The 15,927-nt window shown below is 34.5% G+C and overlaps 2 protein-coding genes across 2 annotated transcripts; one reads left to right on the plus strand and one right to left on the minus strand.

Moving 5' to 3' along the window:
* Positions 1-6,927: 6,927 nt before the first annotated feature.
* Positions 6,928-9,310, plus strand: LOC133315376 (vesicle transport v-SNARE 13-like). Its single transcript, XM_061516981.1, has 6 exons — positions 6,928-7,001; positions 7,225-7,341; positions 7,514-7,572; positions 7,650-7,838; positions 8,525-8,695; positions 8,949-9,310. The coding sequence occupies exons 2-6, from the start codon at positions 7,248-7,250 to the stop codon at positions 9,099-9,101; spliced, it is 666 nt and encodes a 221-aa protein (XP_061372965.1). The 5' UTR covers positions 6,928-7,001; positions 7,225-7,247; the 3' UTR covers positions 9,102-9,310.
* Positions 9,311-10,373: 1,063 nt separating this feature from the next.
* LOC133315372 (two-component response regulator-like APRR1) lies at positions 10,374-15,927 on the minus strand. Its single transcript, XM_061516974.1, has 6 exons — positions 15,436-15,927; positions 14,635-14,796; positions 14,394-14,527; positions 13,222-13,389; positions 12,110-12,206; positions 10,374-11,713 (listed from the first exon to the last, which is right to left on the minus strand). Exons 1-6 carry the CDS (start codon positions 15,605-15,607, stop codon positions 10,761-10,763), a joined length of 1,686 nt encoding a protein of 561 aa, XP_061372958.1. The 5' UTR covers positions 15,608-15,927; the 3' UTR covers positions 10,374-10,760.

Below are 15,927 nucleotides of genomic sequence, written 5' to 3' on the forward strand. Positions count from 1 at the left end.
TACCGGGTAAAAATATTGTGGTACAGTTGCATCGTAAAATGTGCCGAATGAATTTTAAGCTCTAAGTTTGGAAAGAAGTTATAAATGGTACATAGGACTAGGAATTATGATTTCTGGTGAAAATTGATCAAAATTAGAGTTTTTGGGGAAGCGTGCCCACAACGCGCATAACAACTTAAAACTGTGATTTCACCGAACAATCGGAAAAAATATGGATTCATCTGACAAAGGACAATTAAAGGACAATGATTAATGTTAAAAATTAGAGTTTATAAATAGTCTAGGAATTAATGGACGTTTAGTGGTTTAAGCGGGAGATTTGAATTAGTTTGAATCGCGTGAGGTGGCGGTGAGACCCACCCCGCTTAAGTGACTTAAGCCACATGTGCTTGGCACTATTCATGCTTCACTTTCCTCCCTCCTTCCTCTCCAAACCCGCAACCCCTTTCTTAGTGGGAAAAATTTGCTTTGAAAACTTCATTTCACCAAAACTACATCAAATCTCCACCAAAATTAATGTTCCACTACATGAAATTTGAACTAAAACATCATCCAAACCTAACCATGCTACTCCCAACCCTTGAAACTCGCTAGATTATGAGAAAAAGAGGACCCAAGACTACGTTTTTGATGAAGATTTTGATCTTCTTGGAGTTGATTGATCCTCCATTGCTTGGGTATTGTGTGGAGGAGTCCTAGGCCTTGATTGTGGGTAAGTTTTCACACTTTTAATTGGTTGATTCATTGGATTTAATTTCATGAATCCTAGAGCTTGTATGTGTGATTGATGGGGTTGGGGACCTCAAATTGAAAATGTATATTAGATAAAATTGTTTTAGAATGATGTTTTATAGTGACTGAACTCATAAAATTATTGGTGAAAAAGTTGATAACTTAGAAAAATTTTGAGTTGAGAATTCAAGACTTTGTAAAATGGATATGTTGTGGGATTGTGTAATTGAGTTGTGGAGTATTTGTATGAGTTAATTATAGAATTGTGTGATGTGTTGAAGTGTTGAAATGAATTAGAAATCCTTTGGTATGCATGCTTGTTGATTTCGGCCATTGAAGGGAAGTAAGAAAATGATGATGTAAAAATCATGTAATTGGTGTTGTGTGGTTGTGAATTGTGTTTAGATGGGTTGTAAGAGCACCAAGTTGCTGGTCCTTGAGTACCACTGATAAACCCTTGGTTTACCATGATTCTAGGCTTAAATATACTTGAATTATATCATGAATTGCATGGAAATTAGGGTTTTATACCGCAAAGCTACAATAATTGAATATCTTGCTAACATGTTGTCATATTTCTTATTTCAAAGGATTTTTGACATCTATTATGGCTTTTTGGAGCCAAAGAAATACAAAAAGATGAGTTCAAACCTCAAAGAAGCAATATTTCAAGTGTATACCAGCTGAAGAAGGACGTTTTAAGTCCAAGAAGCACATTTAAACGCTCAAAATGAAGAAAATCACAATATCTCCCAGGACTAGAGCGTTTTGGCGCCCAACAGCACGCCAAAATGCTCCAGCAGCATGAAAACACCCTTCGAAGAGGACGTTTTGGCGCCCATCAGCACGCCAAAACGCCTACAGGCAGACAGCAACACACTGTGAGAACGTTTTAGCGCACAAACATCACGCTAAAACGTCCAGGCACTGCCAAATCTAATCCCAAAAGAGATTTTATATCTTTATCAAGATGTGCATCAGATTTTTACAAAAATACAAAGTGAAAAAAAATCAATCTTGATTGAGAATAGATATAAATCCATGGGAAGATATGATGGAAGATCACAACAAAGATTCAAAGCTCAAATCTGTCAACCAATCTTCAAGATCTTAAATGCAAAGAGGAAACAATTGTAGAATCAATTACAAATCTGATATGGATTCATTGGGAGATTCAATGAAGGATACAACTTCAATGGTTATAAATAAGGAGCTTGGAAGCAACTCCAATACAGAAGTCCAGAGCATTACACCAAGACGGAAGGAGGAATCCTGTTGCGGGGCGCTGGAACACTGAGGAACCAAGTCAACATCACACCAATGGAGGCTTGGGGTTCTCTTTTCTTTATTATTGTTTTTCAATTCAGTATGCTAGAGTAGTCTTTTATGTAGTTAAGGGTAGATGGAACCCAATTGAATCGTTATGTTTATGAATTAAATTGTCTCCGAATTCTGTTCTTTTTATATTTGAAAAAATTTATCTGTCTTTATTGCTTTCTATGAGTTTGTTCCTTATAGAATGATTTTGGGGAATTGTATGACAATAGGGATGTTGGTGCATGAACCCTGACTTGATAATTTGTCACAATCCTTGTGATCTAGGAATAGGCATAGGTTAATTATGCAATCTTGAAATTCTTGATCTTAATGCATGTTTTCTTGGGGAATAATCGGGGAACTAGAGTTCTTTCAAGATTACATAGATTTATGGTAATAAGGAATTGAGCCGACTTTATTACTTTCACGATCGGTGCACTTGCCGAGTCGCTATCAACCACCCTTGAATATTAGGTACCCTTGATGATAGATAACACACTTTTTATAAAGTGGGATAGGTTGAATAAATAAATGAGATGTCGTCGAATTTTCTAGAAATGGCAGATTTTAGGAGAGCATATCTCCCTCCACAGGCATCCAATAGGGAAGTTCCATACATAATTTTGAAGCTTATAGTGACAACTATGTTGTGTCAAAATTTTATAGCCATTGGAGTTGTACGCAGACTTGTAGAGGCAGAAGAGTGAGGACTGTTCTGAAGTGCCCTGCACATGGGGCTGTCGGGTGCCATTTTTGGGAAAATTATTCCTGCCTCAATTCTTGGTCAATTAGGCATATGATATGTAAAATTGAAGCTTGAGGTGTCTAGTTTACTGTATAAAAATTTGAGAGTAATTGGTGTTGTAGTTTGTTCAGAATCGTTGAAAGAATACAAGTTGTTTGGAGCCCTGTTTGAGGTTGGCTGGCAGCTTTGCTTGTCCAACTTCAAACGATGATAACCGGAGCAAACGAGAACTTTATGGAGCGTGTGATTGTTTCTTGGAAAGATAATTAGTCTAGAATAACATACTAAAAGATGGGAGGTTCGTAGCATGTGGATCTCTCACAATATCCAGATTACTGAACCATGTTCAGTTATGTAAAAATCGTAAAAGTGAGATTTATGCTAAGTTGGTTTATGGGAATCCCTTAGTGACTTGAGAGAAGTATTATATGATAGTTAAACATTTGTTTCAAATTTTTTCGCTTTTAGTTTTCAGTTATGGTCACAGCTTTTATTCATTACGCTTTATTATTGTTTTAAATGCTCGCGTAATGAAAAGGAAAAAGTTTACTCGCATTTTCATAAATGAACTGTTGTGATTGTAACTGCGCTTAATATCATAATCAATGTTAACAATATCGGTGTACAATGGGCTGTTACAATGTGCATAGTATGTTTTTATAATTGATTTTATGCACTGTTGTATATTTGAGACATTTGAAAATGATTTGAGGCATAATGTGTTGATATATATGTGGATGTGTTAGTTACCTACATGTGCAGGCGGCATCCCTGGGTGTAGGGCATAAGGTGGCATCCCTTATGTTTTTAGTATGCTGCAGACGTGTGTAAATCATACTTGTCTCTGGCCCATAGATATTGTTATTGCTCACATGCCATGATATATATATCCAGCATTATGCATTTTAGTATTCTGTTGAACTTATTATACCTATAAGTGAGCTTGGAGTGGAGGAATCCTTGAGAACCCCTTGTTTTATTGAGATTTGTCAAAATCTCATCCCGTGTGGGGAACATTTTTCAAGTACAGATATCCATGAGACAGATACGTCTAGGGGCAAAATGTTAGGAATGTGACTTTCATACTTAAGAGGGGGTGACTTGAGTATTACAAGATTTTCGCAAAAGCCCCCTTCTAGTTTCTAAATAATCATTTCAAGCAAACTTTGATATATGAAAAGCTAATCAATATATTCAAACAATCTATAATATATAATATATCAAAATTATAGAACTTATTCTAGCACATACAAGATATCAAAGAAGCAATTAAAGTGCTAGAAATAAAGAGTTTAGAGTTTAGAGAATTGCAAACACAATATATCATGGTTCGGTCATCACCACTTATGACCTACGTCCAGACTGAAGCCGCTCGAACAACTCTTTCACTAATGGTCAAGCTTCATGGGTGCTTGACAAACCTTTACAATCTTCCAAGACTTCGGGTTCTTGGATACCTTACAATCTCCAAGTTTACGGGTACTTGGCATTCTTACAATTCACTCTAAATTTACTTAGGTATTTGGCTACCTCTCAAACAATGGGTATCACAACCCTTTCAACTCAAGAATATAAGGAGGGAAATATTTGGAAATTAATATACACTCTCAAAGTGTGGATATACAACTTGAAGCACTATGAGTATATGGATTTTCAGGAGCTTTGGTCAAGAAGCCACTTAGTGTGGATACGAGCATATGGAGTATTTTGATATATACATAGGAGTGTATAAGGATTAATTGGTATTTTGAGATATTATATTGATGCACGTAATAGTTGCTTGTTTTGTATCATTGACTTAGTGCATGAACATTGGTCTTGTATATGATGTTGTGGACATGCTTCGGGTTGTTCATGCTTTTGTGTCTAAGTAATTAGATTATTATGTTGATTATTTAATAGTTGTATTTATCTAGTTGTAATATCTCTAATTGTATCATTGAAGGATCTTGTATATGTAAATATTGATGTATGTGATGGAATGACTTTATGCCTTTTTAAGATATTGATGATGTATAATTATAATGGATGATAAATGAGACATTGTGTATGACAGGGTAATAAGAGGAATTGATAATGTGAGATGGAATTGTAAATTGAGTAAAGAGACATAATTTGAATTGATGGATGTTATGGTTGTAAGTGCATCAAGGAATGTTGATCCTTTGGATGTCACCTTTTGGTCAATTAGGTACTCTTTTGATAAATGGAACATGCTTGAATAAAGTGGAGAAAAGTTGTAAAAACAAAGGAGACCATGCAAATTTTTTTAGAAAAATAATGTATTTTACCCTAACTTTGAGAGATCATATCTATCTCCACAGTGGTCCAATAGAAGCGTACCATACCTTATTTTAAATCTTAGGATGTCCTCTATATTGTCATAAAATTTGTTATCATTTGCAATTGTAGAAATTGTCCAGTTTTTGATTGAAGGCAGACTATCTTGTTCTATGCTAGATGATATAGCTTCTGTATACATTTTTAAAAAATTCATATCTCTCTCATTTCTTATCCAAATTAGGCTTATGATACATAAAATTAAAGATTATGGTGTCTGCTAGAAAATATAAATTTTGGGAGAAAAAACATGAGTGGAACGACTGCAGTTTCAGAAACAGTGAGGGATGTTAGTGAACCTGATAGTGCAGTATTGATAGTTTTAAGAAATTAACTTACGGCTGGCGTATCTGGAGCCATAGAACTCAAATTGATGCGTGTGATACCTCATTGGAAAGCTAGAAGAGTCTATTTTAACATATCAAAAGATATCAATTTATGAACATGTAGTATATATGCATTTTTGGTAAAAATGAGTGTACCTCAAGTTGGTAAAACATCAAATTATGTATTTTAGCTTTGTTGGTTTAAGGGAACCACATAGAACATTTGAATAGACGTTGTATGATGTTAAGCAATAGTATTTATGATTCCACAATAATTTGAGTTGCGATCATAGTTTGCAAATTGTTAATACAGACATTTTTAAAGTGCGAAAATAATTGTGAACGACAACAAAAAGAAAAAAGAAAGTTTTTCCCATATTTTTAAACGAACTGTTGTGATTGTAATTGTGCTTAATATCATAATCAATTATAACATTACTGGATGCATACGGGGTTTTACACACATCCGATATCCAATACCCATGAAGCTGAATCTACACTTGAAAAATTAATTTCTTTAGTGAACACACTGAGGTAGAAGCATCACCATGTTTTTTTCCCTTGAGGCTGGCAAGGTACAATGTACAGTTCCTCCTCCATTGTCCTTCGTTCTAACAATGGAAGCATACAGCAATAGCAGAGTCCTTAGCCTCCTCCTTTCTCTTGACCTTGCCCTTCTTCTTCTTAGGCTTGGTCTTGAACTTGAGATTCTGTTTGAATTGATTTTGGTTATATACTTGTTAAAAATTTGATTTTTGAATTGTTTCTTGAATTTCAAGTAACACACATTCACCCCCTCTTGTGAGATTGTTTAGCCATCTTTTCTTTTCATCCTAATTTTTATCTATGCTAATAAATAAGTATGAAAGATTATATCATGAATTATTTATTTAACAATCATCTAAAAAATTATATATATTTATGAAAAATTAAAAACATATTATCTTAAAAATTTAAGTTAAATTTCTTCATTAAAATAAATCTTTATGTTTGTATAAGAGATAAATTTATCATTCTTATAACAAAAGAAATAATAAACTCTATATTATATAATACAATAGGTCAACGTATCAAATTTAAAATATTATTTTAATATTTTTCATTAAATAAATTTTTAAAATTGTCTTAATCAGTTAGGTCAAGTTATACCAACTAATGACACTGCAAAGTAATTAAAATTGAGATTTTACCTAAAAATAAAAGAGGATAAAAAAAGTACAATATAAAATTACAATAAAAAAAATAAAAATGCTTAGAATATTAGTAAAACTATCTTAATGGGAAAAAAAAGGGGTAAAAACATAAAAACGCAGTTTTAAATCGCGTTTTTTGATTGCCATGCACCTATGTAATGAAGTCTTAAAGTAAAGGTCAGAAATGTACACACAATAATTCCATGGCACATGCGTAAATACCACCTAGTTCGGTGAAATCCAACCAACTGTTATGTTTGTTATTTTCGTTCTTCTTCTTCTTCGATTCCTTCCTCATATTTGGGAGAGTAACGTTGGTTTCACCACTACTTCTCCGATCACTCCCCGGTATGCTTTTCCGTTAGCCTCTCTCACCACTTCACATGCATGAAATGTCGCTTTTATTAAATTGCTCATTATTTTCTGAGATTCGATTTACATATATATATATATATGTATTGGAGGGACGAAAATATACAAAAGTTTATGTTTTTTTTATTTAATGAAATCAACATTTAAGTAATTGGGTTTGTTATTTGTATTGGATCTGATTGATTGGAATTTGGGACAGGTGGGGTTGAGAAATTGGGAACGATGAGTGGGGTATTTGAAGGGTACGAGCGTCAATACTGTGAGCTATCGGCGAATCTTTCTCGCCAATGCACTGCAGCTTCTGCCCTTGATGGAGGTAATGGAATCTCTTTTTTACACTTGCTTTCAACAGTTATCGAATATTGGTTTGCATTGTGAATGTAATGAATGATCAAGTGTATCAGACTTAAAATAAGGATGACAAGATATTATATCACTAGTCATCTTTTCTCATTTAATGACTTGCCCGTTACCATTATGTGCTGCAGAACAGAAGAAGCAGAAACTTTCTGAAATAAAAGCTGGATTAGATGATGCTGATGTATTGGTATAATAGGACTTCTCTTCTCCTCCTCCTGCTCCTGATGTTTGACTCTATTATAATTCCTGCTTGAATATTTTCAGATTCGGAAAATGGACCTTGAGGCTAGGAGTTTGCAGCCAAGTATCAAGGCAAATCTTCTTACCAAGTTAAGGGAATATAAAACTGATTTGAACAATTTGAAAAATGAAGTTAAGGTGATCACGTCAGCTAATGTCAACCTCACTGCTCGAGATGAGTTGTTGGAGTCAGGAAGGGCTGATACACTGGCGGTATCTCTCTTATCCATCCTTCCTCAGATATTAATAGGTGTCAACGTTATTGTCTTTGAACCGTGAGCTTAGATTACTAATACGCATGTAAGAAGATGAAGAAGATACTAGTTGGGTGATCTGAGATCAGGATTGGCTGGTAACTTTTATTGTTCTAAAGGCCTTTTGTTGTGAAACTTGCGAATTGGTCTCAAGCCAAAGTATGCCAATATATACATTCATAAAAACATATAAATGGACTGAGTCTCATGTCAAAGTATGCCAATATACATTCATAAAAGGAAAAAACTACTCTTATGTTACATGTGGTAAATTTCTCTCCTACACAGCCTTCGATAACTGTGCCACCTTTTTCTTTTCTTTTTATTTTTCAGGTGGTGGAGCCCACAAGTTTATCTCTATGACATGAGATAACTTATCTCCTTTAACATGAGATTAATAAAACCCTTCGTAAAAACATATAAATGGACCGAACTCGGTTATGTTTTTTTATGGGGTGGGGAGCGAGAGACATTGCATGATATAGATATTTTGAATCTCAACTTTGTTTTTAGACATTAGCAATATCGCTTCCATTGCATCTCAATACTATGCTGCTTATGTACGGCAAATGGATACATGTGAATATTTTAGCCTCTTTATATTAATTATGCATTCTCATCACTACTTGTGGGATGCTAGGACAGGTATCAAATGATCAAAAGGGAAGACTTTTGATGTCTACTGAGAGATTAAATCAATCAACTGATAGAATAAAGGAGAGCAGAAGAACAATGCTGGAGACAGAGGAGCTTGGTGTCTCTATCCTCCAAGACTTGCAGCAACAAAGACAATCTCTACTCCATGCCCATAAGACAGTAAGTTTTACCACTTACCAGTTCCTATTTCCACTTAATAATTTATTGGCCCTCTTTAATCCAGATGATTTAGCATTTGATACACAAGTAATCTTCTCAACTAGAGATGCACTACTAATAAGAACTTCACTATTTAAAATGCATTTTCCTATGTGAAATCAATCTGACCTCAGGCTTGTTAGATCTGGTTTTTCCAATACCTTAGTCCAATTAGGCTGTCAAGGCTGAAATGCTATATTTTTTTCCCATACAGATCCATGGAGTGGATGATAACATTAATAAGAGCAAGAAGATTTTGACGGCCATGTCAAGAAGGATGAGCAGGAACAAATGGATTGTTGGCTCCGTGACTACAGCTCTGGTCCTTGCAATTATATTAATTCTATATTTTAAGCTGACTCATTAGCCTGCTCTCTTTTTTTATGGCTTAATTACATCTCAGATTGGGGTGTTTGCTGCCGAACAATGTGACTATGTTTGAAGAGTTGTGAGCGCAATAGTTCTCTCACCTATTTCCCTTAATACTAATCCCAAATTCAATTGTTAAAAGTTGGTAGAGATGCAATGGGCACATGTAGCCCAAGACTCTGTAGGCTGTAGTTGTTTTTGTTTTTCTCCTTTTGTTGTTTTGTTTTCCTTTGTACTCCAAAAAAAAGAAAGAGATGATTGACTTAAATAGGGAACATTTGTTGCCTGCATTAGCATCTTCGGCAGAATCTGATGTTTCGATTCAATTTTTTTGGAAACTCACATTTATTAGTATATAATCCCTACTTCGAAACTCCGAATATTCACCTTTTTCCTCGTCAGTAGACACACAGAACAAACTGATTTGGTTAATCGTGATTTGGTTAATCGTTGCTCTCACAGTTGAAAACTAATAGTATTTGCATTTTTTTTAAGTACAAATAGTATTTGCATTTAGATCACTGTAAATTAGTATTTGGACAAATATTAATAATAATAATTAAAGCCCAGAGTCCAGCTACTTTTAAGCTTTAGTTTAAGAGCTTATTTGGTATGTATTTTTTAAGTTCAAAATTTCTTTTAAGTTAAAATTAAAAACAAGTTTAAAATTATTCAATGATTATATAAAATTTTAAGGAAAAAATATTTATCCTTTTAAAAGACAGTTATTTTAATTAAAACTACTATTTTTTATTTAACATGTATATTAAAAAAAAAATCATTAACTTTCTCCAACCATGATTTATTTTGTGTAACTGTTTCTCTTATCATAAAATAATAATTTTAACTAAAATAACACAATTCTATATCCTTTAAAAAATAAATATTAATCCCAAATTTTAAACTTAAAAGTTATTTTAAAGATCAAGTTAAAAACAAATTATTTGATAAAATAATTTAAAAAAAAATTGAAAAAAAAACTGATAAGCTTTAAATTTTTTTTATGATAAATTTTTTTACAAAAATACGTTTGACTAAAATTCACCTTATCTTGATTACGAAGAAAAAAAAGTTCACCTTATCTTAAAGCGAAGCTAAAAACCAGACTCGCCAAAGGCTACTAAACATTCTAAATTAGCTTAACAACACAACAATTTGTACAAAAAAAACATTTGGGAGTGGAAAGGCTTTGGATAGTTGTGAAATTTTGTTCGAAAGTAAAATTTTAGACTAATAACTCACTTCTGATGACAATTTTAAGGTGGCTTGACATTTCTCCATAAAAATAGGCAAGCATAACCTGCTTCCAACAGTTTCAATAAAACAAGCATGATAATTCCAACCGCATTGGACATAACCAGCAGGTGGGTATACCACCTTCTGAAAGAGCTCTATATATAGGAGTATAGGACACATCATTTGAGGAAGTGGTATTCAAAAAATGACACAGCAAGAGTTTGTTTTTAACTATAAATGATGTGGTAGCACATTGGATCAGCAACCCTGACAAATAAGAACACATGCTAATCAATTAACGCTGAGATATCAACTTTTCATTAAAGCAAGGAACAGAGGTAGATCCTTGACAGGACATGTTAGTGCAGGAAGGAACAGATTGGCCCTTCATCCTTTTGGTGAACATAGCATTTTGACATACTCAGGCATCCTCAGGAGAAAAATCTCTTGCTCCCTGATCATCTTCATCCTCTTCATCATCTTCATCATAATCCATGGAAGCAGGTTGTCCATTAAGATCCACATTAGCACCAATCAACTTCCTGACAAACTGTCCCCGCACACGAGGCCGCCTTTCAGCAAGTTGTTTCCGATTGACATACCTAATTTTCTTATCGAAGCAGCGCTCTTTCCTTTTCTGTCTGAACTTCATCAATGCTGCTTCTCTCCGATCAACTTTACCTAATTTTGCTTCGGATGACCTTGAACTTCCAAATGATGGCCATGAATGAGGTGTAGGAATCTGACCAGGTTGTAAGCATACACTCATTGGGTAATATGGGAAGGGTGTCATCCCCGTTGCATGAGGACCACCTTGGGGAAGATGATTGTACTGTGCAATCATAGCTGAACTAGCATGACTCTGCAGGTCCTGGATATTCTTTTGATACACTTGTGCTGATGAAGGCATCATAACATGATTAACAACTCCTGAAATATAATATGGATAAGCATGTTGGGCAGCCATGCCAGATACTTCAAGCTCAGAACAATAAGTCCCATTTCTTGGATGCATCACACCCTGATGTAAATTTTCTTCCTTGTAATGCTTTTGCTGTGAAATTTCCACTGATGCAGGTGGAGTACAAGACCTCTCAATAGAGAAAGAATCAGGAATACTATTGCTGCTCGGTAAGTCTTCTTGCGATTGACTTTCACATGTCTCTCCATTTCCACGTATTTGAAGGTCATTAACCCCTTGTTGAGCACATGCTTGATGAATATCATTCATCCTCACACGTGTAGCAGCATTGTTGTCAACACAAACAATTTCTTCAAAATTACTCTTCAGCATTGATGCTTTAACATATGTGAAGAAGGCTGATGACTCCCCAATCCTTAGTTCAGTCTTCTTTGGACCAGATGAAAAAAGTCCTACAAGATTAAGGAAAAATCAGAAAAATAATAGAACTGAAACAGGGTATTCACAATTAAAACTTTATTCAATTTCAGGAACTCAAAAATCCCATTCATGTTGAAGACATTTTCAGAATTGAAAACTAGGGAGCTATAGAAGGCAAGCTACCATAAGTAATTCTGTTACATGAACAAAGAATACTTTTACAGACCAAAATTGGCTAAAAGAAGGTAAGAAAAGGATGGAAAACCAATATTTATCATCACGTGTCATTTTATTGTATTCAAACCAAGCTATTCTTACAAATAAGAACTAGTTGGGCATTACACTGCATAACTTCAATGTTAATGCCAAAAATTATTATATAATTTCTGATTTAGAAAAACAAAGTCAAACGAAAAAGAGGAGCCCACCTGTTCTGTGGTCATTAATTCCATGCACATCAGGCCGATATTCTAATGCACGAGCATCTGGAAGTTCCTTAACAGCAGGGGCAATGGCAATAGCAGACTGAAACAGTAAATTATATAGATAAATAACCACATACTACATCATCTCTGATTTGTAGCTATCAGCAACTATATAATGTCTGCTACCGGTAGCTGGCTGAAAAAGGCATTGGAGTACTGCTACTCTACACCCATTTAGACACACAAAAAACTTTACATAGTTACATCCCTTTCTGCACTACAGGGTTACCTCTGGATCTGTTGAGGGGACTCACCACCACTTTTCTACACATCCACATGTAATCCAACGGCTCTATACACAGTTGTGATTCTTTTATTTGCTTTTTCAGGGAACATAGTTGCCACTTTTTATATCATCAATTTATGTGAATGTAACATTTTTCAAAGTATTACTTCATTAACTTCTTGATTTGTTCATGGTCTCCATATCCATGCTGTTTAAAATGAGTTTAGGGTATTAATTTGTTTATGACTTGAGTCTGAATCATAGCTTAAGTTCTTTTAAAAATGGTCATTTGCATTTATTCAGAATCACGAATTTTTAATACCTATAAATTCTAGGGGTTCATAATTCAATTTCTAGAGCAGCATTGAACTTGAAGTCTCTTTTACATTGAAAGGCAATATGAAAACTTAAAGTATGTCAATCTCAACGTTCACATTCTGTGCAAAGTAAGCCCAAAGTTGAATAATAAAATTATCTCCTCAAGGATTAAGGGCCTGTTTGTTTGTGCTTAAGGAAAAAGTATTTTTTTGAAATAGAAAATGTCTAATTTTTTTTAAAATAATTAGTAAGTCATTTTTTTTAAATGAAAACTGAAACTCAGGAAAAAGCAGTTTTAGTGCATTTTTCATAAGCTGGAAAGAATAGCTTCTGCAAAAAAAGAGCTATCAAAATGATATATCATAAAAGCAGTTTCTTTAAAAGCATCCAAATGCACCCTAATTAAATTTAAAGTTTTGCAATGGTGCACAAGCTCAGTGATTGTGATCATCTTGATCCCATTGCATACTTACATTCTTACATTATTTAAATAATGCTTTTTTAAATTCACCTCTTGCTCTTGTTGGACTGAGAAGCGTGTCTCTGGATTGGTGCTTCTCTTGGACTTGTCATCTGTGTCATCGGAGAACAAGGTGGTACTGTTTGTATTGGCATCACTAGGGTCTGATGCTACCAGATCAAAATCATAATTCAAGATGTTCTTCTCTACAAGTCCAAGCTGCCAGCATAGATATAAAAAATTCAAATTGGGAAGGTCTAAGCATTAATTGGAAGATCCAGAGAAAAGTGTCATGTGAATGTGCATATGCAAAGAGCAAAATCAAGCTAGAGTAAAGAGGAGGGGCCACCCTAATATTCTATATTCCATTATATCGTATGCTTGATCCATGTAAAGTGTTTGCATATGAAACCCTGATAAATCAAGGTCGACTATTTCTTTCCAAAATCCACATTCTTACCATCTGACAAAGTCATGAAACATAATTTCATACGAAATGAAACTATTAACTATAACTGATTTCTGTTTGATCACTTGATGGTAACAGACATAAAGTCGATACTTTCTTGAACATTTTAATTAAATCTAAACCTTAGTATCTAATGTCTGTTTGATCACTTAACGGTAACAGACATAAAGTTGATACTTTCTTGAACATTTTAATTAAATCTAAAACTTAGTATCTAAGTGTTTGCCTTCGCCCCTACACTGCTGCAGAGATGAGGTAGCCTGATATTTGGAATGCAATGTGCCTCCCAATCCTATAGCTTCATACAATATTAGTGGAATGGTTTTGTTATCAAAATATAATGTATGAATCGACTGACCCAATCAGAAACCCAGAAAACTGTTGGTAGATTAGTCAGATCAACCTAAAAACTTACAAAAGAAACTTTAAAAATGCTAAATATATATTTTACTCATTTAAGTATATAAAAAAAATTATGTATAAAATATCATGCATTTAACTAAAGAGCATTCATGTGTCAATCAAACTCTGGCTCACATGAGGTTTAAATCCTCACAATCTGATTTTCTAAATATAATGTTTGTAATGGTGAAAGCTGACTGCTGGAAACAGAGGTGCACCTCCAGATAATTAGGTACTCAGCACCCATTTCATATTGCCCAAAGTTTACATACAGTAGGCAGAAAACGAATAATTAGGATGAATGAACATAAAATGGGGAACATCCATATATATGAAGTTGGGCAATACAAACCATGTGCCTCCTTCTCCACATGTGCGTCCACAAATTTAATAGTTCATTAGTGCGTAAAGGCTTTACTAGATAGTCTGCTGCTCCAAGTCTCAAGCACTTAACAACAACGGATATCTCATCTTGTGCGGACATCACTTATCAAAACAAGATATTCAAAACATTGATGAGGAGCAGAAAATAATTTGCTTAAATTCAAGAGTCTTACTAGTTTCTTAGCAAAATAAAAAACACCAAAGCTTACTTATAACAGGAATTCTGCGTAATTCTTTGTCCCGTGTTATGTACTTCAACATCTTCATGCCCTTCTTCATCGGAAGGTCAACTTCAGCTAGTATGATATCGATATACTGCCCCTCTGCATTCAGTGCATCAATTACCTGTCTTGCTGACCTTACTGAAGTAACTGCGAAACATAGAAAAACCAGAGGTTTACATATGATCACAGGGAGAATGCCAAAAATTGCATAACCTTTAAATCAGACAAGCCAAACTGCATCACACAGTAGGAATCACAAAAGCATTCACTAAAATCTCCACTTGGAAGGTATTTTCACTTAGAAGAAAAACTTCTCCATGCATAAAGGTCATTTAAAAAAACAACTTGGACCCCAAAACCAAAACACCTGACGACAATCTAGAATGCTTATGTATCTAAAAGTTGCACCAAGCAACTACCCCCTTCAAGGTCTTAATTAAGGCTAGCTTATTGCAACCAATTATTTCTCTTGACCTTATTTTCGACAAGAATTGGCCACAAAGGTGAAAAAGCAAAAAGTGATAGTTCCGATCATTCATTGAAATCAAATATTAGCATAGAGAATATAAATTGAGTTTCAAAAGAAATGATTTTTAACCAGAGATCCCCAGTTACCTTTTTCTATCAACAAAATCGAATTAGATATTTTACCCAAGCATGGGCAAAAAAAAAAATGACATAATATAAGCACGGCAAAGATTATGCACATAAATCAAAGAAACACGTCCAAGTGAAGTGCAAGTTGAAAAAGGGGTGAACAAAAAAAAAGAGGTTTAGACTTCATACCCTGATAAGAGCATCTCAAAAGAAGCTTATAAACATCTTCGGAACTCTTGGAATCGTTATCGCACAACAAAATCCTCACTTTACTTCTATCAATGAAACCTTCACCACTCTTATTCCCACCACCACCACCACCACCAATTTCTCTGTTCAAATTAAGCACCACAGGCTCCATACCCAAAATTGAAAAATGAAAAATGAAAAATGAAAATACAAATCTTCAATCACTCCCCAATTAAAAAAAAAACCCCTAGCTTCTAATACAACACCATCGAAACGCCAACGCTATAAAACTTCAATAAAAACCCTCCTCATTCCCACAACCCCCACTTGGCAAAAACCACTGATGTGCCATCAAATTTTGAAAAATCACAATCCTCCACTTGCTCGCTCCACGTTGCCCTCCAAATCCAAAACACCGCAACGTCACATACACGACAACGCTGTCAGAACAAAGGGAGGATCAAACGGCTGCGTTTTGACGGCGCACGTTAG

This window comes from Gastrolobium bilobum, unplaced genomic scaffold (genome assembly GCF_033153095.1).
Source record: "Gastrolobium bilobum isolate Gb01-03AN ecotype WA unplaced genomic scaffold, APGP_CSIRO_Gbil_v1 utg11851, whole genome shotgun sequence".
In the NCBI taxonomy this organism is placed as follows: domain Eukaryota; kingdom Viridiplantae; phylum Streptophyta; class Magnoliopsida; order Fabales; family Fabaceae; genus Gastrolobium; species Gastrolobium bilobum.

Bases quoted from the DNA above. Each gene is read 5' to 3' on its own strand.
- LOC133315376 (XM_061516981.1), top strand. From the start codon at position 7,248: ATGAGTGGGGTATTTGAAGGGTACGAGCGTCAATACTGTGAGCTATCG. The intron at 7,573-7,649 runs GTATAATAGGAC...GAATATTTTCAG, and splicing joins TAGATGATGCTGATGTATTG to ATTCGGAAAATGGACCTTGA. The intron at 7,839-8,524 runs GTATCTCTCTTA...ATGCTAGGACAG, and splicing joins GAAGGGCTGATACACTGGCG to GTATCAAATGATCAAAAGGG.
- LOC133315372 (XM_061516974.1), bottom strand. From the start codon at position 15,607: ATGGAGCCTGTGGTGCTTAATTTGAACAGAGAAATTGGTGGTGGTGGT. The intron at 14,797-15,435 runs GTATGAAGTCTA...TATGTTTCGCAG, and splicing joins TTTGAGATGCTCTTATCAGG to TTACTTCAGTAAGGTCAGCA. The intron at 13,390-14,393 runs GTTTGTATTGCC...CTATGCTGGCAG, and splicing joins TGTGGAGAAGGAGGCACATG to CTTGGACTTGTAGAGAAGAA.